Consider the following 24,625-nt stretch of genomic DNA (forward strand, 5'->3'; position numbering starts at 1 on the left):
GTACCACTGGCATCAAAAGCTTCACGGAGTAATCTATTATTGCTCACGGACATTGGAAAAGATTACCCTATTTTTACAAACTGTCCAAGAATTTCTGGACGCTTGGCACCACTGGTTCAGATTAATTAGCCCGGTGAATTGTTTTATCTGCGGTTTTGCTACATCCAATCTACACATTTGTGGTTCATATTCTTGTGTAACATCTAACCTTTGTCACATTCCCTGTCACCATCTAGGGAGAGTCAGGGTTGCCCAGGGTTCCTTTTGTGAGGGTATATATATATATTGCCATATGTGTTTTTCATGCTTTTATACCTGTATGCAAGTTTTATTCAATTCCAAATGAGAAAAAAACTTTAATACTTCGCCTTACATCAGATATGCCAAGGTTTTGCAAGAGATGTATCTTAAATTCAGAGAAGAAGAACCAGACACAAGGCCGCATGTACTTGGCCGATTTCCCAGAAGCGCAGAAACAAGATATCAAGATGTTCAAATGTACATAATTTTGACTGTCTTAGGCCAGAAATCCGGACTTCCCATATATGGATGTTAGGCCAGACTTCTTAGAATTGTGTGGGTAATTCTTTGTACTGGAGTTAATTGAATACGTGATTTTCTGTATAAGCCAGAGGCGCCTCACTGTCTAAGGCGGAAATCCGGACTGCCCATATATGATTATGAGCCCATCACCCCCTAGTGGTGAGAGGGCAGAGGGTATAAGATCTCATGTAATCTGTAATAAAGTGCGCAGTTTTTTCTCCCGTGTGAGGAGCTAGACCAGACTCCTGTGTGTGGTGTCTCTTCTTACGGCCGGCAACGGGGCAAAGTGGGGTGGGCCCGATTGGTGTTGCACTTAGAATTTTAACCCTCATACTTTTAGGTAGTTTCTCCTCGTATCAGTAGGTTAGGGTCAGATCCCCTTTTTTCTCCACTTTTACGCTTCCCTATTTACTATATTGTGTTATCTGGGTTTGTACTCTGTGTGTATATTCATCCTCTAAGGACACATTAATTACGTGCGGCTCAGATGCTGCTATGTCAAGTGGCATTTGTATCTAATTGTATACATATACAAAGGAAGCAGAAGCTTGCTATAGTTCCTTTGTAGACATTGCCAGTTTTGCAATATTGTCACATGTAACCATTAACTGCATCTTCCGAATGAAATTAATGAGACTTGTGTTTGTACCCAGGCTTACTTGATCAGCTGCGTGTGGAACTGCTATCGGTACATCAATAACCGTAACTCCTCAGATGTCCTCGTCTACGTAACCACCAATGATACAACAGTGAGTTCATGTTTTTCTTTCTGCAGCATTTTCTTAGATGTTTTCTGCAGATCATGACCGACGTAAACAATTATATTGAAAACCTCAAGATTTACATATAAGAGCGATAGGAAATGTTCCCAGTAGAGTTCATTATAAAGGAAGAAATACTTCTTAAATGTGCTGTATGGTTTTAATAAACCCCTGTGCAAATACCCTATTAGAGAATTCCAAATTAAAGTGGTTGTCCCGTGAAAACTTTTGTTTCCATCTCCATCCTGCCCATGGTTCTAAGCATTTTTGTACTTACACTTATTTAAACATTGTTTCTTTTCCAGGACTAACGTTAGAATAGCGCCACCCGCTGTTTCTATCCCCAGATATTCTAGCACTGATGTTAGAATAGCACCTGTTTCTATTCCTTGATAGCCCAGGACTAACATTAGGGCCCTTTTCCATGGGCCAAGAAATCGTTCAGATTCCCATAATCAATTGTCGTTCGGTCTAAATACATGAGTAAAAACCGAACGACGGATCGGCCCGTGTGAACAGGTAGTCATTCATTTCTGAACGATCCCCAGACCACTTCACCTCCATTCAGCAGTATTTTCCAGGATAACAACCCTTTTAATAGAGGGGAACCCACATGCAAGACCCTCCTGAGAGAAGCTAGCATATTCAAGCATCACAGACAGATCATTAATTTCACTAGGCATTGTATAATGTTTCATCTCTCCTGTGGTGGGCCTGCAAGGAAATTGAACCCATTTAAAGGGCCTCAGTCAATAGCTTTGAGAAACATAAACTATGTGAAGGTGTTCAAAGGTGAGGGAACAAGGAGTCTGGGGAGGTATGTGTTCTCACCGGGTCCCCTGTTCCAGCGCTGCGCTCCTGTGAACTTGGCGCTCACACAGCTCAACTCTTTTCAGAAGGCTGTGCCTGCACACCTCCCATAGGGATCAATGGTAGATCGAGCGCTTGGAGCCATCTAAAGAGTCAAGCTGTGTACAAGTGCCAAGTTCACAAGGGACCCAGGGAGTATTAGACATACCTCCCTGGATTCTTAATTCCCTCATATTTCAGCAGCAGAGGGGATGACAGCAGGTTTCCTCAAATACTCTACTCTCTGTCTTGCCAAGGTGTGTTATATTCTGCTTGTGTATGTAGTCAGTTTGGCACATTTTCTAGCTCCTCTTGGCCTTGTCCCCTGCACCATGATCTACACGAAAACTGGCATGTTGTCATATTACCCAGAAAAGCCTACGAGATATTAAATACTGTTCTGTAAAAAAACACAGAGGACAGCATTACAGAGATTATCTTTATTGACTAACCAGAAAAAAATACCCATGCACCATGCTGAGAAGCCAAGATATCTCAGCATGATGGGAGTTTAGGTAATATTATGGGGGTGGGAGGCCAGACCATGTCTAGGAGAACACTAGTATCAGATTTGTAGGTTTCTGCAAAACCTTATGCGGCGCTGACCCCATTTAGAACATATAGTTAAGATCATGATCCTCTGCCACAGCTGTCACAGCTGTGGCAGGGGAGAACAATGTTCTCCCATTGAATTCAATGGAGCCGGCAATACAGCCTGCTCCATTGAAAACAATGGGCTGCCGGCCAGCGCTGCAGTGATTTTGGGGGAAGGGCTTAAAATATAAGCCCTTCCCTGAAAACCATCCTAAAAATGTATTTAAAAAAATCTATACTCACCTCTCTGCATCCAGCTCTTCTCCTGCACTGCTCTGAGGAGTATTCAGCAGGTGGGGATTTAAAATCCCCGCCTCCTGAATGGGCTGCCTCTGATTGGCTGAGCACTGCAACCAATCAGAGGCAGCTCTCAGCTATTGAATGACAGCTGAGAGCTGCCTCTGATTGGTCCCTGCGCTCAGCCAATCAGAAGCAGCACTCACCCATTCATGAATTCAACCTCTAACCAACTTAATCCCTTTCTCACATTAGCTAATGTTAATGTTCATGAGTCAGGGGACACTGAACAATGATGATGTGTATGTCAGAATTCTTTGATTTAGTTTGGTTTGGTTCTCTTTACCTACTTTTAGGACTTCTTTGAAAATCCGATGGAGTTTTAGGTCAAATATAATCAGATGTATGGAAAATTCTGAAGGGTTCACAAACTTTCGAGCATCAATGTAGCTCTAGGGTGTGCAAACGTAGCAGCAGAATGTTTGGCAATGGCATACTACATCTGTAGTGCAGACTGCTGGATGCCTTTTTGGCTTTCACAGTGAATGGCTACAGTGCCATGCAATTAGTATAGCCACATCGAGCCGCAACTCATTAACAGACTAGCATACTTTAGCACTGCTGGATCTGTGTGAAGATACCAGCCATATGCAGTAAATGCCATATGGTAGTTGGAGTGCCCTGTTACAGATTTTGCAATGGAGCCCAAGAGCTTTGGCTCATGCTTCTGCCTGTGATTACTATACCTACATGATGTCTAACTCTCATTGAAGACATGGTTATGATCTCCAATGGTTGCAGCTCAAGGAGCCTCACTAACATTTCTGATTGATATGCCATAAAGTCATCATTTAAACCCCCTTAATAGTGCACTGCAGCTTGTAATACAGTGTGCACAATGTAGCTCTCTTGCAGGTTGTATAGTTCCACTATAAGGCCACCTGCACACGGGCGTATTTGCATTGCGGAATCCATGGTGGGTGTCCACCTCCGGACTCCGCAGCAAAGACAGCCCATAATATTTAATGGCAAAGCGCCATTTCATCTCTACGAGCGGAAATTGATTGTGATTTTCTGCTTGTGGAGAATAAATTGCAGCATGCTGCGATTTTGTGTGGGTTACATTGAAGTCAATGGCAGCCGGCCATCCCGCGGCACTTCCGCTACTGCGCAAGCATGACAGAGTGCCCGACAGCACATTCACAGCGCTGTGTAGAGCCGCCGGAAGGTAAGCCGGGGTCACCGACCGGGCATTGGGACGAACCCCACTGCGTTATATCGGCAAGCGGGGTCCAACCTGCCTGTGTGTAGGAGGCCTAACTCCCATATATTGCACCACGTTTCTCCCTAGAAACATTGAAGACAGTTACCGTATATACCGGCGTATAAGATGACTTTTGAACCTCCAAAAATCTGCTCTGAAGTCGGGGGTCGTCTTATACACCGGTAATAAAAAAAAAAGTGTCAAAAAAAAAAAAGCAGTACTCACCTCCCCCGACATTCTGCGGCGCTGCTGCAGGCTGTCGCTCCCTCCTGGTCCCCGGCAGAGCATTGCTTTCTGAATGCGGGGCTTGAAATCCCCGCCTCCAGAAAGCTAATACTGTGATTGACTAACACACGCCGTCAGCCAATCACAGCCATTCAATGACATCATTGAATGGCTGTGATTGGCTGAAGGCGCACGTGTGTTAGCCAATCACAGCCTTTCAATGATGTCATTGAATGGCTGTGATTGGCTGAAGGCATGTGTGTTTTAGCCAATCACAGCCATTCAATGATGTCATTGAATGGCTGTGATTGGCTGACGGCGTGTGTTAGTCAATCACAGTATTAGCTTTCTGGAGGCGGGGATTTCAAGCCCCGCATTCAGAAAGCAATGCTCTGCCGGATACCAGGAGGGAGCGACAGCCTGCAGCAGCGCCGCAGAATGCCGGGGGAGGTGAGTAATGATTTTTTTTTTTGCTCCGCTGTATTCCCGGCGTATAAGGTGACAGTTGGGGGGTCGTCTTATACGCCCGTCGCCTTATACGCCGGAATATACGGTATACAACATCTGGTAGAACATACCTACAATTTTTCCTATGTGGACTGCACATAAAAACATCTATATACAGGGCTCTAAGCATTGAGATGCATGGTGGACATGATTGGGAACCATTTTAATAGGATCCCAGGCAGGGACGTAACTATAGGGGGTGCAGGGGATGCGGTTGCACCCCGGCCCAGGAGCCTTAGGGGGCCCATAAGGCCTCTCTTCTCCATATAGGGAGCCCAGTACTATGAATAAAGCATTATAGTTTGGGGCCCTGTTACAGGTTTTGCATTGGGGCCCAGAAGCTTCAAGCTTTGCCTCTGTGCAGCATGGTTTAGGTATGGCTATGGGTACAGATACAGATAGAGGGGGGGGGGGGCAGCTTACCTTTTGCATTAGGGCCCCTGAGCCTTTATTTACGCCCCTGATCCCAGGTACATTCATGTGCTATAATAATGACACCAGGTTGTGTTTCTTTGTAGCTCCCTATTTGTATGCCAAACATGACCAACATTTGCAGTTGATGCTTGCTAGAAATATCTTGTAAATGACAAGTGAAGTACAAGAAAGTGATCGAATTTTAGCAGAATATGACATCATCAAGAAGCTTCTCAGTAAACACCTCCATCTAATCAGAGCTCTGTACATCTGAATGCTCATGGTCTGCCTGCAGATTAAACACTGTGTATTTTCCATCAAGCACAAATGCATTATTCAGAAGAGGATTCAATTTCATTAATGTGACAGAGCGTTCCTCTGAGACGAGCCCTCTGTGGAACCATTAGCCTTTTGTGTATAGACGCTGTATAACAGATTTCGGCTTAGTCTTTATGTGTCATAATATTCTTATCCCGGCTCTTTTCTCATCAGTTTTTCTTTCTCTTCCACAATATTCTGAGAGTTCTTTATTATTCCTTATAATATTCCTTATTGTATCCTACCGTAGTAGTTCTTGTTAAATGGGTTGTCTGGTTGTGTACTATTTATTCTCTATCCTCAGGATAGATCATCAATAGTAGATAAGTTGGGGTCTGTCACCCTGGATCCATGCCAAGCAGCTGTTTACGGGGTTGGTGCAATTATGCCCTGAGCTTATTTTGGGAGCACGTAGACACCTCTGTTCTTACTGCAGTGGCCAGGCTTGGTATTGCAGGCCAGGTTCTCCTAAAAACTTGGCCTGCAATACCAAGCCTGGCCACTGCAGTAAGAACAGAGCTGTCTGCTTCCTGCAGAAATCAGCTCAGTGCATGAGCATGCTGGCCTCAGCACACAGCTGTTCAGCAGGGGTGCTGCACGACTGACCTCTGCCGATTTTCTATTGATAATCCGTCTTAAGGATTGTTCATAAATATTTTACAACCTGACAACCACATTAAATATAATAATATTAGGTGATAAGGGTTATAGGGAATGTCTCTCCTCAGATAACTCGCCCAGATGATGTAACACCTGGGCAACTTTTTGTTCTGAGACTCCTTTTATGAGGTTCATATGCTGCTTTGCAGAAGACTTACTTGCTCTGTGAGGTGTCCAGGAGACTCCCCTTATTTTTGGAGACTCCTAGACAGTCTGGCTGATTAAGTGAGTATGTTAAAGATATATCTTTGTCACAAACCACCCAATTTTCAAAGGCTGTAAAGTAGGCCAATCCCTATGATGTGCGTAGCTATTGTTTTTTTTCATTAAGCCACACCTCTAATGTCACCACTCTGGGCATGCTCAAAGTAATTATGCCCTTGTGTGCTACAGTGTCACTGGGTTCCCCCTCAGAAAGTTAATACCCCTCTGTGCCCCCTCAAGGTTACAATGCCCCTGTGTGCCCTCCCAAAGTAATAGAGCTGCTGTGTTCCCTCTGTAGTCCACCGATTTTCCCTGCCCCTCAACACTCCAGCCCACAAGGACAAACTTTCTTATGCTGCTGCAGGATACAGCATGACTCTGTGCAGAACATAGCTCAACTACTCCCTTTGTCACCTGCTCTCAGTACACATGTAACAGCCTGGTAGTACGTGAAGGTTATGTGATGGCATGACGATGACATAATTTGTACACTGCATGCCGCCCAGGATGGTGGAACAGCACCTGAAAATTGGAATTGCCCCTCTGGAATTGGGACGGTTGAATGGCATGTTGTCATGACATTTTTTATTCAGCTATTTTTCAATTATGCCTGTTTTTTCTCCTTTTTGGCAGTGAACATGGCATTAATCCATCTAGGAAGTTGATCCCAGCCTGTTTCTAAAGATACAGTGCATAATTGAACCAGTTGCTACCTGACAACTGCATAATAAACTGTGCAAGTTGTCAGGCAGCATGCCCATAGCAACCAGTTCAATTCAGTTTTTCAGCTCCAGGTCAAATTGGCCCTACGTTGAGCACCAATTCTTGGCAGTATTCACCTATCTTTATCTCCTATTACGTAATTAGGCTGGTTTCACATTTACCATACTTTAGCCGCATATCTGTAATCTGGTTGTAACATGTCAACCTCCCATCCTGAACCCTTTGAATCTAAATTAAGTGGAAGTTGGGAAACCAGTTGTTGTGGCTGTTATATAGACTCTAAAATGCACGATGTAATGGCTGTTAGAATGAAAATCTTGTTCTTAGCTATAGGATTTTGTATGCTGAATGGGGCAATAAACAGCAAACCATCCCCAATCTTCAGATTTTAATTAACAGGCTTTTGTAATATGTGGTAATGGGATGTGAACGCCTTGTGAAGTTTAATATAGTCCTGATAACTGAGTCACGGTAACGTGTGGAGTCTTACACTTACTTAGTGAATATTGGCTTAACATACGGGACTCCACTGCATGTGGTTACCCACTGTTGGATGTTCCAACTACTGATTCATAGACTCTCTGTCCGAGTTCAGCCAAAAACATCATTATAAATCTCTGCAGACTATACCACTCTGTGATTATTTGGTCCCCAAAGAGGGAGATTGAGTGAGGTACAGGAAAACATGTTCTCATAAACCCCAAAACACATAAATTACAATGTAATATGTTATTCCTAGTCATTGCACAGAAGCAGTAGTTTCCGAAATGTCATTTATGATATAATCCCCCCAAAGAACACTCATTGTGTCCTTTTTTGCTTTTATTTTAGACTTTATTACCCCTTGTTTACTATTATTAAACGTCATAAATTTGAACGTTGCGGATTAAAATAACGGTGAAAGAGTTGCCTCACTTTAATGTTATTTGATTATTTATTACTTAAAAGAAACCTGTCACCTCTTTTCTACCAATTAAACCATCTCTGGCGTGCTGTCAGACACTAAACCTCCTTCTGTAATGTGTATCTATAAGAGGATACATTCTCTGACTTGTTATATCGATGTTTTAACCCTTTGCAACCCAAGTTTGGATTCAGGGTTTCCTAAGAGGCTTTCTCTTTCTTCTATTTTTCAATGGTGCCATCTGCTGGCTAGAACCAGTACTGCAGTATGTGACATGCCGCAGAGGCCCTTGACAACAGAGCGGCCAGTAATATACAGTAAGAATACCCTGCCGGATGTCTTTCGGCATCAGAACTGTACAGGATTTAATCAGAATGTTGGAAGACGTCAGACAGTGGATTGGAAAGGGTTAATGTTTTGGATGCGTCTATGTGTAATGAAGCCTGTCTGTTTAAGAGGTGGGAGACATAAGTTGTAGCTGGCTCTGAGCGGGAAATCACCGACCGGAAACAGAAAGGTGGGCAGAGCAAGCCAAGTGTTGTGGAAGAGAGTTGTGTGTGGAGTATCTCCAATCCAGTGTGGATACAGAGATATAGTTGCCCTATGGGTGGAGTTTGCGGAAGCGGTACAGCTTTGTTGCCAACGTTGATTAGGAGCCAACGATCACGCTTGTGCCCTCTTGGCACACTGAAGATAGTTCAAAGGGTAGAAAAGAGGTTCCCTTTAATCAAAAAGTTCCATACAGCAGGTGACATGAAGTATGTGTCTCTTACATGTACATAAAATCAGATGAACCCGTTTTTTTAAATAGAGAATTAGAACAAGTCTTTCAGTTCTTCATTTGTTAACTGTTAAAAGCCCATAGAAAAGCATTGAAGCGGAAAGTCTTCAGTTTCAATTCATTTTTATAATTTCCGTCTCTTACACTGGATCAAAAGTGCAGACTGCTGAGCTTTTATTTCCAGCTTTGGAAACAGAATACAGATGGATCCTTTGTTTAATGCATTGTACTTGATGGGAGGCGGATGAAACCTGAAGACAATCTGCTTTTCAGTGGTTACGGCTCTTCAGTGAATGTGGCTCAGTGGTTAGCACAGTTGCTTACAATAGTCTGGTGTTAGGTCCAAATCTCATCAAGGGCAACATCAACTTTGAAAAACTCCATCCAGCTATCACTCTTGGTCAGACTTAAACATGCAATTCCGGTGCTGGAAGGCAGCGAGCCGAAGTTGACTGATGGGTAGCCCAAGTGGTTGCGCCAATTCTAACTGTGTCACAGTGGTGGCTACTCTGCCTGTATTCTTGGCTCGTGCAGCAGGTGGATTGCAATGGAGTTTGTGGCAATGACAATTAGTTCATGTACTGTCTGATGTGACGCCAGTGCCTTTGTAAGAGTTAGAATAATGAAATAAAGAGACAAGTCCAAATAGGTTGCAGTTAAACCGAAGGCACGCAGTTTACTGAATTCTTGCAGACTTGGGACAATATTCACACTTTCTTTGCAACAGGCAATAACTTCCATAACAACTTGGTAGACATAAAGAGCAACATACATGTAGTCTCTTAATCCCTTACTGTAGGAGTGAGATGGACAGGTCAGGTTAAGTAGAGATGAGGTAGGGGGTTATTCGTGGAGGAATGGAGGAAAACAGTGCAGGCTCTCCTGTAGACACTCTGACTTCCGACTATGGAGGGACAGGTGAAATTCACGATTGCAGTGGCTGATTTCCTTCTCGCTGACAAGCAGACCTTCCCTGGCAAATGAGTTCTCAGGGCAAGGCTGAAGAAGACAAGACGAAGACTCCCCTCTATCCTGCTGTTTTCTCCTCCTGCTGGCTCCATGGCTAGACTTTTTCTGTGGCTGGCCCGCAGGCTTAGACTGTGTACTCTCCAGGCCTGGGCTCCCAGACTAGCCTAGACCACACTCACTTACCCCCTTTCTAGACTGGGCTAGACTCCAACTTTCTCTCTCTCAGACTGATTGACTGACTCTGACCGTGACTCCACCCAAGCTCTGACCTTTTATACTCTCCCCACTAACCAATCCTGGGCTAAGAGGGAAACTTCCACCCAATCCCAGTCCTAGCTAGGGGTGACTGACAGGTAACAGAGTGGGTTAGGGTGCATTCTGCAACACCAAACATTAACACTTAGGGACCCAAACAAGGCCAATACACATAACAAAACACTAATACACAGGCACACACATATTCACATAGACATTCTACATGAGGCAGCTATGACAGTGCTGTGGGACCCGAACTCTGGGGTACTACATGGTAACAACTGAGCCACCATACTTGTTCTTTTCTTGGCAGAGATATGTAAGAACAAGAAGAATTAAGACAAAGAAAACATAAAAAGCCAATGCAGAAATTACCCTTGGTCAGATTTGAACCAACAACTTCCAGCACCTGAGCCATCATACCTTTTACACTAAGATTTTAGGTTCACATCTGACTATGGGCAACATCTGTATGTTCTTGCTGTGTTTCTTCTTCTCTTTCTTCTTGAGCATGATGGCTCAGTCTACAGTACTGCTGCCTTGCAATGGTGGATTTGCAGGTTCGAGTGTGTTTAAGGTCCAATGCCCATGGCCATATTTGCACTGTGGGATCCGGAGCAAGAGTTCCGGATCCCGCAGCCCCAAACCGCCCCATAGGACATGCTATGGAAAACACTTTTCCATGCCCACCAGCAGAAATCAACTGCAATTTTCTGCTTGTGGGGGCCAATCACAGCATGTCCTATTCTAGTGCGAGCCTTGCAGGGATAGCTTTTATTGCAGTCAATGAAAGCCGTCTGTCCCGTGGCGAGTCGCAGCAGATCTGCGTTATCACTGGCGCCACTGTCTGCACTGCGTATGTGCGGCGGCGCGCCAGATGGCACATCCGCAGAGCAGAAAGAAGACTTCAAGACAGGTACGCTAGGGTCAATGCTGGCGCACAGGGTCTGATTCCGCTGTGAGATTTCCGAGTTGGAATCCAATTCAGCCTAAGGGTCATTGTCTGAATTATCTTCTTATGTTCTCTTCGTGTTTTATTTTTCTTGCTCTTCTATTTCTCTGCCAATGAAAGCACATGCATGGAGGCTTGGTTGTTAGCACTTGCAGCGTGGGACTTGTAGTTTCAAGTTTGACGAATGGGAATCACTTTATGAAGGTTTTTAAAGTTGATGCCCTTTAATGACATTTGAGCTTAAGACCCCAGCATTACAAGGCAAAAGTGCTCACCACTGAGCTACATTGAAGATGTTAGGCTGAAGTAGATGGACATATCTTTTTTTTCAGCCTAATGGCTTTTACCCACTAGCGTATTTTTTAACACTGCAATATCGCTGCATTTTTTTAATGGGACTTTCTAATGTTAAAATTGCATCACACAAAAATCGCAAAAGCACAAACTTGCAATTTTTGTGCGATGTGATTTTAACATTAGAAAGTCCCGTTGAAAAAAAACGCTGCGCTATTGCTTGTGTACATAAGCAATATTTTCTTGAAACCGAAAGAACACTGATTTAACAGAAGCGGTCCCTCATTAGGACCCTCATATATTCACTGGAGCAGAGAGCAGCTAGAGAGGGGATCTTTGGGCCTGGAGGACCTTTCACGTTCATGCACTACAGGAACAGCCCATTGGTTTTAATGGGAACTGGGTAATGCTTCATTTCCCTGTGGTGGAGCTGTAGGTTAATTGACAACTTAATACTAGGTTATGCTTAAAGATTAGTTTGGATTCACACCAGCGCTCCTTATTATCATTGTTTAGTTCTTTTTGTTGTACGGCTCCTATATCAAAGCCAGATCCAGTGCAAATGTCACCAAAGGACTCCATTAACTGCAATGGGGCCCGTTGGGTTTCTATCGTGCCCTCAAACATTTTACTGGACAAAACAGACCAGTACGCTGTGCTATTCTGCATTGGAGGCTCCAACACCGATGTGACTATAACCTTACAGCTGCTTGTTGGAGGTCCCAGTGACAGAACACTGTATGATCTGCTTACAGTCATGGGACCCTTTTAACAAAATAGAATTGTCCATTGAAAACCTGTTTAAGAATTTCCTTTAGTACCAGAGATATCATGACAGCTTTTAAAAAAATATGGAGTAATATACTTAAGATAACACTTCAAGTTGGCTTTCTCCAGGCATTGGTCATAAAAGACAGCTAAGAGCCAGAACTTGTCTCAGTGGATGAATTTACTCCAGAATTTTGCTATAAATGAGACAGTATTTCAGAGGACTTTGCTCAAAACCTAATAAAACCTAATATACTGTAATACAAATGAGGTCCCTCCCAGGTCTGACATGAACTCCCCTGGTGCATTACAAACTCATATTGAATGAACCTGCTGCATCCCAGACATAGAGATTGATAATGCGGTCACATTTCTAGGAAGATCTCAGCACTAGTAATGGTGTTTGGAAGCTGCAGCTGTGTTCTCTGTTGAAGTTTCCACATTAGTTAGGCAATGTCTGCCTTCTGCAACACAAGAAACTCTCCGGAGAGAATGCAATAAAATACTGTGTATCTAGCTACAGTGTAGATGCCAAAGAGGGACACTAATGATATAATGTATCTATTTACAGAACTCCTCAGCAAACAGTGTGTAGGAGGGTCCATTCCGGGTGTGGTTCTTGACTCTTTTAACGGGGCCCCACTCAAGATTGTGCAGTTAGGGTGATTGCACTTGGGAGGAATTATTCCACAACAATTCTGCAGGTTTTTGGGCTGAATTTTTCACAAGAACACAAATTCCCGACGTTCTTGAAGAATAATTCCACCCATGTGAAGCTACCCAAAAAAGACAAACACAACAATAAACTCAAATAAACCTTAGGAGGCGCGATGCTTAAAGCGCCACTCCTATAATTATTTTTTCTTTCATGATGTAGTTATAACCCCCAGCAGGCTCAGACTGGCCCACCTGGGAGCCAGTGAATTCCCCGGAGGGCCCCGGCAGGCGCCTAAACATTTCATACCAACAGTCACAGCTGACAGGAGCCAGTGGCTCCTACTCCCCACATGGCGAAAACAGCTACCGGCTGATAGATTGTGAGGCCATATGGGTGTCACTCCCAACCCCCTCCCCAGTTGCCGACAGCTCCTAATGGAAAGAAAAGTGGCAGGATGTCAGATTCACTCAGTCAGTCCTAACATCTTATAACTTGCTGTGAGTTGCCTGGCTCCATATGCAGCAGTGGGTCCCGCCTGATGTAATGATGATGCGCCATCTTCTCAACTCCAGTTGGTTGTCTGAATGCTGCTGGTGGGCCATTCTCTTCATCTGCAGCCTATTGTTGCAAGCTTCTGGCTGACGTCCAGTATCCAGATGTAACGAAGGCTGGCTAGGACTCAGGAGGAGAAAGTCCAGGCATGGAGAATGAATCTGCACTGTGGAGACTGTGGTGGCGAGATCTCCAACAGCAGTCCATCTGAGCAAGTTTGAGCAAGAGCAAAGGGCCCCCACCAGGCAGCAGACTGCAATAAGTCCCTCCACAGTCCCAAATAATAGGTACATGACAATGTCACATAACATCTCCTAACAGTACATACAATTCACGCCTACTGTGTTAGGGCTCAGTTCAGGGTTTCCATTTATATGTGGGTCAAAAAAGAGTTGAGCCTACAGTTGCACCCAGCCCTGGAGACTTAGGGGGTCCATAACGTCTCTCTTCCCCATAGAGTGATATCAGTACTATGAATGAAGCATTAGACCATTTTCACACTGGGTGGATTTTCTGCGTGGTTTTCTTGTGGACCCCCTGCAAGGAAAATCTACAGCAAAGTGAACAAAATTTTAAAAATCTCGTTCACACGCTGCAGAAAAATGTATTACTGAAATGGATATGCAGTGCAGAATGTAAATCCTCAGCATGTCGATTAGTGCGAATTCCACCTCTTCAAATGCGGGAGTAAATTCTGCAAAAAAAAAGATCATTGGCATAAACAGTGCAAATTCATACCAATGGTACGGATTTTGCATGGTGGATCGACTGCAAACATTCCACAGCAAATTCTGCCCTGAGTGGACATAGCCTTATAGTTGGGGGCTCTGTTACAGATTTTGCCCTGGGCCCAGCAGTTTCAAGTTACAACTTTTCCTGAAAAAGTGTTTTATAACTTGGGAGATATGCGAATCCTCTGTGGCCCCAGATCAGGGGTAGAATTGCATTTTAGTAGTACACAAAAAGCATTTTTGATTCAGAAACTCCTTACAGTTAAGAGTTGGATGCAATTGTATTTAGCTTGGAGAATCCTCTATGCAATAAGTACAACGAGCAACAGAAATGTCTCTTCTATTCTAATTTTGGCTGGCTGCTGGTGATTATATCATTTCCTAAAACATACTGTTTAGACTGTTCTCCTCTCCTCCAGTACATTTCCAATGGTCCACCAAACAGATGGCTGAGCTACAAACGACTGCATGTCTATACAGTTGCAGATGTCAGCAATAAAAAAATGAAAGGATTGGTTTTACTCTCTTAAGCTATATAATAAATGTTTTAAGAAATTAAGATACTCCTATCTCCAGAAAGCATGTTCTGTATAGTCAGACTTATAATAGCTTTCGTTCATTTGATTGCTAAAACCAAAATTAAGCAACTTTCTAACTAGTCTTCATTAAACATTTCCAACCATTTTACTGCTGTAGAGTCTGTGTAACTCCTTCACATGGCTGGTTGTCCTGTTACTTCAAACATAGATCTGACAGCACACTACTCCCTGCTGTATCAGCTCTCTATCCTCTACACCTCTTTTCTCTCAGTAAGGCTGGGTTCACACAGGGCCAAAATCCCGCGGAATGTCTGCAGCGGGATCGCACAGAAATTTCTTGAGAATCCCACAGCTGAAGTCCAGAGACATTTGACATGGGTTTTGAAAGCGGGTTATTCCGCTGTGGCCATCTCGCCGATAAAAAAAAGAGAGTCCGCAGTGGAAACATCAATACAATTGGCATGCCACAGCTTTGAATTCCACGCGGTATGTCAGTCTCAGCGTGGCTTGGACGCAGCGGACTGTCCGCAGAGTGTGGACGAGATTTTTGCAAATTTTGTCCACTTTGCTGTTTAGTCTCAGGCTTAAGATTGCAGGCAGACTTTCCGCACGGAAATTCCGTGGCATTTCCGGCCCGTGTGAACCCAGCCTCAGAGCTCCTTTACACGGCCGTGTTTGCACACAATCAAAATCTGCATGCTCGGAACACAGATAATAGAACCCATTGATTTTAATGGTTTCGTTCTCATAAGTGCCTTTTGTATGCGCATAAAAAAATCACATTGCACTTCCCTGCTATGTGATTTGACTATTGGAAGCACACATGTACAGCAATGCAAGTGGTGCTTTTTTAATCTGATTAAGTCATAGGTCTGACTTTTCCCATGTAGATATAGCCTCAGGGCTTCTTCACATGACCGTATTTGCGCACGTTTTTGCACGCAAAAAAAAAAATCACATGCGCAATACATGGAGAATAGAACCTACTGATTTCAATGGGTTCATTCTCATTTCCTGAACAAGGTCTATTTTATGCGCATTTGCGCACCAAAGAGCCCTGTAGAGGTCTATGGGAGGTGCCAAAATGTACATGTATATACACACCGGTATGCACAATAAACTGCTCAAACCCATGCACACTGGCATCTCCTTTGGTTTAATAGCCATTTAAATCAAGGTAGGGGTTATTCCCCCGCCCATGTGAAATACTGGTGCCTGTGCAAATACAGACATTATTGTGCGCAGGCACGTAGGCAAAGTACCTTTATTCACTGTGCAAAAAAGTTGAGCAGGAGCGAGCATGTTTTGCAATACACTCGCCTGAAGAAGCCCTAAGGCAGACCCCTGATGGGCTTTAGAAAGGTAAATCATTCCAGGAACAAAGCAGTTCTGATACAAGAGTACTAGTGAAGACAGCAGCATCCTGCACACACAGACCAAACATCCCAAAATATTACTAGTAAGGACATGCTCGTCACATGAGAAAAATCTGAAACTAGGAGCAGGTTGCAAACTGCATATCGGGAGTGAGGTCTTAAAATAAATGAAGGATTGAAGCACATGGGAAAAATACTTGGGTATACTAATAGATCACAGACTGAACATGAGTCAATGATGTGATGCAGCAGCTAAAAAGGCAAACACAATTCTGGGATCTATTAAGAGAAGCATAGAGTCTAGATCACGTGAGGTCATTATCCCCCTCTACTCTTCCTTAGTCAGACCTCATCTGGAATACTGTGTCCAGTTCTGGGCACCCCACTTTAAAAAAGACATAGACAAACTGGAGCAAGTTCAGAGAAGAGTTACCAAGATGGTGAGCGGTCTGCAAATCATGTCCTTTGAGGAACGGTTAAAGGATCTGGGAATGTTTAGCTTGCAAAAAAGAAGGCTGAGAGAAGACTTAATAGCTGTCTACAAATATCTGAAGGGCTGTCACAGTGCAGAGGGATCAGCCCTATTCTCATCTGTACAAGGAAAGACTAGAAGCAATGGGATGAACCTGAAAGGGAGGAGACACAGATTAGATATTAGAGAAAAACTTTCTGACAGTGAGGGTGATGAATGAGTGGAACAGGTTATCACAGGAGGTGGTGAGTTCTCCTTCAATGGAAGTGTTCAAACAAAGACTGGACAAGTATCTGTCTAGGATGATTTAGTGATCCTTCGCTGAGCAGGGGGTTGGACTAGATGACTCTGGAGGTCCCTTCCAACTCTACCAGTCTACAATATGATTCTAAGATTGCAGCCAGGAACTGGGTGCAACTTTTAGTACTATGATTAAGTTCAATATGAGTAACCAGTGTTTTCATGGAGATGGTTTAATTTGCCTTATAACCTAATAAAGCTACACATTTTCTTCTTCTACTGCTCGACTGTTACTCTTTGTATATTTGGATGTAGCAACAAGTCTATCTCAACTTGAGGAAGGACATTCGGCAATATGCCGATCCTCAAATAAGACTTTCAGCATCTTCCCTTTTTTTTTAACCAGACCCTTTTTCTTTTTTGTTCAGGTTCTCCTACCTCACTATGATGACAACGTGGCCGGAGCAGCTAAAGAACCTCCTCCACCTTATGTTTCCGCCTGATGATAGACACGGCGTCCAGCGTCAGAATGAATCTTCACGCAGCAGCTTACTACATGGCCGAGGCACTGGGGCAATAGTACATTTCATTCACAGGATATACCCTACTGAACAGCAGCACTACCAAATATATTGTCAGTTAGCATAATATAAGGTAGCTGTACTAGGCGCCACTCATAAGCAAGACAACCAGGTCTTAAGAACTGGGTCAACTTGTAAGAGAGGAGCCCAGTACATCTCACCCAGTATTTTACCTTGGCTTTGTACTGTGAAACCTCTTGAGACGTGTGTATTTGTGCAATCTGTATACTGTAGCCTCTGTATCCTTACCTACCGGTTATGCCCAAATCAGCACTTACTGGTCTCATTTGCTTTTTAATAGAGGAATGACATATGGAATCAATGTTGATATTGTATATAGGATCCAACACACTGTTCTACATCCACTGTATTTTTGTCTATTCACATGTTCTAGTTAGCAACATCTAGATAGCATAGAGCTAGAACATGACATAGTTTAATACAAGAGAATAGTAATCATAATCAGGGTGCATGATGTAATGTAGAGCTTTCTATTGTACAAAAATGACGAGTTCTATCTTGTGAGATAAAGTAGGAACATTATCTACATATGACTGCCATATTTAAAGGCGGTTTCCAGTTTTTTGGCAAATAAAGCTAATTTGTTGTATAACGGAAAGGTCTGCATCGTGCTAATGTACTTTATTATACAATGAATTCGCCTTACTTACGGAAAACCCAGAAAACCACTTTAAGCTATTAGTGAAACCTGCATGTTCAATTTAAAGGAAAATCAGATTTTGCATGGCCGTTCATATGCTGTTTACATTATAGTGAGAAAGTGTTGATAAAATTGTTTCTAAAATTGTTTTTTACAGCGTATAGACATAAAAGATGATTCACAAAAATACATGTCTATAGGACGAATCATCCATGTAATTAGGTTTGAAAGGGAAAACCACTAATTAAGATGATAGATAGATAGATAGATAGATAGATAGATAGATAGATAGATAGATAGATAGATAGATAGATAGATAGGCAGCTAGAGCCCAAATACATCAACATTCATAAAGGCGTATCCTGGCCATAAGGGCTCTTTCACACGAGCGTATGCGTTTTTGCGTACTCTTGGCCGCGCCATAAAATTGCATGAACAGCCGTTTTTCCACAATAACGGACAGCATTTTCTCGCCCATTCCCATGACAGGGGGCAACATTTTTGGCGAAAAAAATACGTCGCACCCGGAAAACCATCACTCTGCAAAAACCCTGTGCACCCTTCCAGTGCCTATATATAGGCACCGGTAAATCTTTTTGCAGCGTTGGATGCTGCTAAAATGCCTCCCCTCCCTTTTTTTTCCAGCTCCTATAGGAGTCTATGGGAACCGCCACCATATATCGGGCAAAAGATAGTAACAGAACTATCTTTTTAGACCCCGTATATACGCCGGCCGTATTTTGGTCCCGTATGTTCCATTTTTGACGGTCCGACATATTTACGCGTCGTATATTCGCCCGTGTAAACGAATGCATTGGAAACCAATGCCTCAGGTGGTCGCGTAGATCAGTCGGACGTAAAAACATTGCCGTTTATACGCTCGTGTGAATGAAGCCTAAAGTGGAGGCTACGCACAGGTATAGAATCAGCCAACTTGCAGCTTTCTTGGGGAATGTCTGTCTTTGGTATAAAGGGGTTGTCCATCCAAAGTGACAATGAGTTGGTTGCAGGGGTCCTGGAGTACTAGAGAGGAAATGCAATATTACCAGTCATGTCTTTAGAGTCCCCCAGAGCAAGAACCTTTCTATGACATCCATATGACCTAATAGTGTTAAGTATACAATCCCTTTGAAGGGGTTGCCCAAATGACTTTTTGAAATATAGTCTCAAATCTGTTAAAATAACAAAAGCAGGGATACTTACCTTTCCTCTGCCGCAGAGATGCAGTGCTGCAGCCCCACGGTCTATCCGATCATTGTTGTGAAACGAATACCCCCTGATCACTGTAGGCAAATAGAGGCCGTAGTGGTCAGGTGCCATTCTCCTGGCATCACTGCTCAAATGCTGTAAGTCATGATGCCAATAGAGCGGTATCTGACCACTGTGGCCTCTGATCGACTGTAGCAGTCAGGTAGGATCCATTCCGTGACAAAAACCGAAAGGACTGCGGGGAAGCAGCACTGGATCTCCAGGACAGAGGACAGGTAAGTACCCCTGCTTCTGTTATTTTAACAGATTTGAAGCTATACTTAAAAAAAATTATTCAACAACCAGGTAAGCCCTTTAAAGGGTTTGTCTGATTCGTTATTTCATGTTAAACCCCTATTCGCCATGCAATAACCTACCTAACTGGCATATACTCACCTATTCCCACTCCTTGTTGTGTCCTGCAACACTGCTTGGTCCTCCACTCTTGTTCTATGTTTACAGGCTGCAGTCCCGCCTATTTATGGGATGTCACAGGCTGCTGCAGCCAATGACCAATCGTTGAGCTCTGTCATTGGCTGCAGCAGCCTGTGACATCCTTGGGGGAGCCTACAAACATCAGAGGGAAGGGGCAGGATACAGCAGGGGGCTGAGAAAGGTGAGTTATGTTAATGCAAGGAGAATAGGGTTTTAACATCTCAGACAACCCCTTTAGGTTCTTATCTGGTTTTTAGTTACTTCTGTTCCTTGAAAACCAATTACAGCTCCCACAGACATTGTGACCCATCTGTGCCAGGTTCCTTCGACGGCAGTTTTTGCCAATTAGTAATTGTTGATTGGCACTTCTAGAGGATCTCTCATGCAACTATACTGGTTCACATGGGGTTGTTAGTTTATAACTTTAAACAGGGTCTTTTACTGAACCTTTGGGTCTCTGTTGAATTAGGAGCCCATTATTGATTCAGAGTCTAGGCCCATTGGAACATATTCTAGTACTCAGGAGGGCCTGTCTGACCCTGTATAATATTTCTTAACCACTTACTTACTAATATACAGCACTACCACTGTCACTGTATTTGTTTTGTTCATTTTCAAATATTTTACTTATTGTACTATATTTATTTATTATTTATACATTATTTAAGTAAAGGAGAGAAAAAAAATACTGTAATTCACATCCTGCTGGTCTAGAAGTCTTGACCACAAAGCTGTGTGCAAGAATAGTCCCTATGTTGGATTTTTAGGGAAATCAGCCAATGTTCCAGAAATTAACCTGCAGTGGTAACTTGGTTGGAAAACTCGTCAGCCACCATTTGCTGACACATCTCCTTCTAATGCTCCATGTAGTCTAAAGATACAGAAGAGGATCTTGCATGAGTCTACAAGACCGGCTGTGGTTAAAATATAGCATCTCCTCTGCTAAGAGTGGTTTACACATGATGACTGTTGAGCATCTAAGTTCCCGAGTCGTCCCAAAGATTATCTCTCCCATGCTTTCACATAGTCGCGATAATCGCTCAATGAATGGAGGTGGAGCGCACCGGAGATCTTCCCATCCGCCCGCCTCCATTCAAACAGGCAGCCATTCATAGATGAACAACTACCTTTTTATACAGGCCAATCGTCGTTTGATTTCAATGCCTGGCTAAAATTAACGACAAACAATAAGCAAATGAATTATAGTTCATCATTGGCCGTGCTTACCGTTTGACATGATCCAGCAATAAACGGAACAACACAAAAGAGCCCCAAGTCACTGGTGCCCCGGAGCAACCACTAGCGGTCAAGCCATTTCGGTAATACAGCCCCATTGTACCAGATTGTTGGAATATTTGTGGTAATATTAGCTACAATATTATCTTTATGAGTTGAAGGTTTTTTGCATTGAAACAGTACTGGAAGTTATGGTGACACTTTGAGGCTCACACATGAGTCATACTGAATTCTGTAGATTGAGGCCATAATGTACAACGATATAGGAAGTTGTAAAGCATTTTACTAGATAGATGCCACCATCTGTCCAGCTACGTGTATCATTTTCTGCAGTGTTTGGTTTTTATTGGTATGTATCTCCTGTTTTTCTCCCTCGTTATAACTGCAGAAGATTGTACTAACATTTCCCTTTATTCTAATAGATGTATGAAATAAAAGGCAGATTTATATTACTTTTCATTGATGGGACTTTTTTATTCCTCCTTTATTTCCACCTAAAGAAGATCCGTCTGAAATAGATATGAAGTAATATTGAGTAGATCGGCCCGGTTATCACTGCTAATGATTACCTTTGTTCCAATATGTATGCCAGTCATCATAACTGAAGCAGCCAGGCCAATGGGGTTACAAGCCAAGAGGACTCACCTCACCTGTAAGTCCATAATTTAGCAAAACCATTTGCCCCATTCCTCTTATTTTAGGGATCATACAATTTGGGCCGAATTAACCAACAATTGTATTGGGATGTACTAAAAGTACATCCCAAGTACATCTCTTCATGTTGGAGATGAGCTAATGCCAGAGGGCATTCCCCTCTCCGCCTTGATATAGACAAGTATGAATGTTTATGCCAGAGTTGGGAGAAATACCTGTAGGTGCAGTTTAATATTGGTTCACAAGATCATGCAAGTTGGCACCTTAGAAGACAATGGGGTAGATTTACTAATACTGTCCAACAGTCCTGTAAAGGGGAGCCACGCAAATTCAAAAGCATTTCTGAAAATTCATGTGCTCGTGCAAACGAATATTCACACTAGTAAATGCTTTGGCAACATTGAGACTTCACCCCCGGAATTGATGCAAGTTCCGGTAGGCGAAGGAGAGAAGGATGGCTGTGCGAGGGCAAGGAGTGGAGTGCAGCTGAGGATTTTGGTGTGACTTTCTGAGTGGAGAGGCAGTTGAATGACTGAGGGGGCTGTATACTGCGCCTTCACTAACCCTGTGTCAGGAAGGACTACGGAGAGAGAACTCTGCTGCAGACGTTCGTGTTGCAGAGTCCCAAAGTTTACAGTAAGAGGGATCACATCTGAAACTATCACGGAGGAGGATATGTCATTTAACAGTGACCTGGACTGGAGACCACCTACGGACTTCGGAGGCCACATCACCCCAACAACAGAACAGAGGATGCCAGAGATTGTAAGAATGGACCTCTATTAAAACCAAGGGTGCACACATGAACATTTGGTGTTAGATAGCAAGCAGGCCTGCTAGTCAGGGACATGGATCTACTGTGTTATTCAATCGGACGTTCGCAGTTCTATTAGCTTGTGCCCATAGTAACATACTATTCAATTGCATCCATTGCGGAGTGGAACTTTGCCCTTGTCGTCAGCCACCCCGTAAGACTGCCAATCAAAAATACCCTTTAAGGGGGCAGTTACTTTCCCATATAGGTAGTGTGAATGTTGGATCCTGTTGTGCTTTGAGTAAATACAGTAATAACTTGAACTCTGGTATTTGTTCTATTTGTCTAGTCTTATTTTTCTTTAAGAAGCAGAAAGCACATGCTAATATACATATATGACAGCGCCTGCAGTGGAAGCATTTCTAGTTCAGATCCAGTCACGTAAGCATACCCTCAGAGCCTAAATATTAACCAGTGTTTTTCAGTAGAAAGACGAATTCACAGATCTCGTTATGAACTCTCTATGCACTGTGAGACGAGGAAAACAGCTCTATGTAAGAGAATATTTTCCATAGTAATGATAAAGAAGATGCGCTCGGTGCACATCTCAATGGATCTATTCACACTTTTAACTGTGCTTATTGTTCTCCAAAGACTTTTTCATTTTCTACCATGTAACTCCCACACATGCAGAAGGCAACATTTCCCACTTTTCATAATGAATGGTGTCCTAGCTAACTTAAAGGGGTTGCCTCATCAAGACAACCTTTGTCCATATAGCCCCCACTCAGGACTCCTTTCTATGATCCATAGCCAAGAGTGGCTCATGATCTACGGTAACAAACCAACCTAGTCATGTGCATGCAATACTAAATTTCTCCTGTAGCTGCCACTGCAAGAGGCATGCATGTCCTAAGGAAACTTCACCCCTTCATAACTATTAATTGCAGGGGTTCCTGTAACTATAAGAGATTTAGAAGATAAGGGTTGTGCTGTAGGAACACGAAGCTGTGAGGCTATAATGCATGCAAGACACTTCGGTATGAACACTATAAATGTGCTGTCTTATGTGCCCTGAGCTTGCTGGTCATACATCAGCGGATTACTGGATCCCATTGGGACAGATCCCCTGATGAAGTTGCTGTAATAAGTAATTGAAATGCAAAGGGAGACATTCTAAAGTTGTTTTTAATCATGGTACCACAGTAAGTAGCAGAGTTGGTGTTAGAGAGAGGGAAACTGACCAATTGTCCAGACCCTCATCCCCAGGGGGGCACCTATGCAATCTTTGGCAGTGACTGGATTTGTCAATGTGCAAGTGTACAGACAGGTTGCAGCACCCTCCCTGAGCAGTGGCATAGCAAAAGGAGTTGCAATTGCAGGCACCATAATCTAGGAGGGTCTATGGGACCCCCTCACCACTAAGATGCATTTAGAAATGACAGACATTGTGCTGCCTTCTTCTAGGGTTGCCACCTTTGTCACGAAAAAATACCGGCCATTGTAAAAAAAAGGGGCAAGGCTGGGGCGTGGCTTATTACGGCATATTATTTGACCTCTGTGCACCCAGTGGCCTCTAGGGATTGCAGCCTCATTGGCTGCTGCATCACTTGACACAGTGGCCCCAGATTAAATGGCGATCCCCACAGTGGCCCCAGTAAAAATAGTGACCCCCCCCCCACAGTGACCCCAGTACAAATAGCGACCCCCACAGTAATATTAACACCACAATAATATTAACCCCCTCAGTCGTCATTGAATGGCTTTAATTGGTTAACCCAGCACCGGCTTTTAATTGGCTGACACCGTGGCTAGCGAATCAGAGCATTATCTTTGCTGGAAATGGGGAATTCAATCCACGCTTCCAGAAAGAAATGCTCTACTGACACAGAGGACATCGTGGCAGCCTGCAGGAGCGCTGGGGACCCGCAAGCGCACTGGAACGCCGGCGGTAGGTGAGTATTAGACACCCCCCCCCCCCCCCCAGTGTGATTACCAGCCGGGAGCTGTGGCACCCCGGTTGGGAATCACTAAGAATTAAAGATGAGCGAGCACCAAAATGCTCGGGTGCTCGTTACTCGGGATGAAATTTTCGCAATGCTTGAGGGTTCGTTTCGAGTAACGAACCCCATTGAAGTCAATGGGCGACCCGAGCATTTTTGTATATCGCCGATGCTCGCTAAGGTTTCCATTTGTGAAAATCTGGGCAATTCAAGAAAGTGATGGGAACGACACAGAAACGGATAGGGCAGGCAAGGGGCTACAT

The 24,625-nt window shown here is 43.5% G+C and overlaps 1 protein-coding gene across 1 annotated transcript in view; it reads left to right on the forward strand.

Annotated features, from left to right (window-relative positions):
* LAPTM4B (lysosomal protein transmembrane 4 beta) overlaps nt 1-21,386 on the forward strand; it is an 82,740-nt gene extending 61,354 nt beyond the window's left edge. Inside the window, exons 6-7 of the mRNA XM_066578374.1 lie at nt 1,197-1,292; nt 17,219-21,386. Of these exons, the coding sequence (XP_066434471.1) occupies nt 1,197-1,292; nt 17,219-17,293 (171 nt within the window). The 3' untranslated portion in view covers nt 17,294-21,386. The remainder of the gene's footprint in view (nt 1-1,196; nt 1,293-17,218) is intronic.
* The last annotated feature ends 3,239 nt before the right edge of the window (nt 21,387-24,625 follow it).

The sequence above is a fragment of the Eleutherodactylus coqui genome, chromosome 9 (genome assembly GCF_035609145.1).
Source record: "Eleutherodactylus coqui strain aEleCoq1 chromosome 9, aEleCoq1.hap1, whole genome shotgun sequence".
Taxonomy (NCBI): Eukaryota; Metazoa; Chordata; class Amphibia; order Anura; family Eleutherodactylidae; genus Eleutherodactylus; species Eleutherodactylus coqui.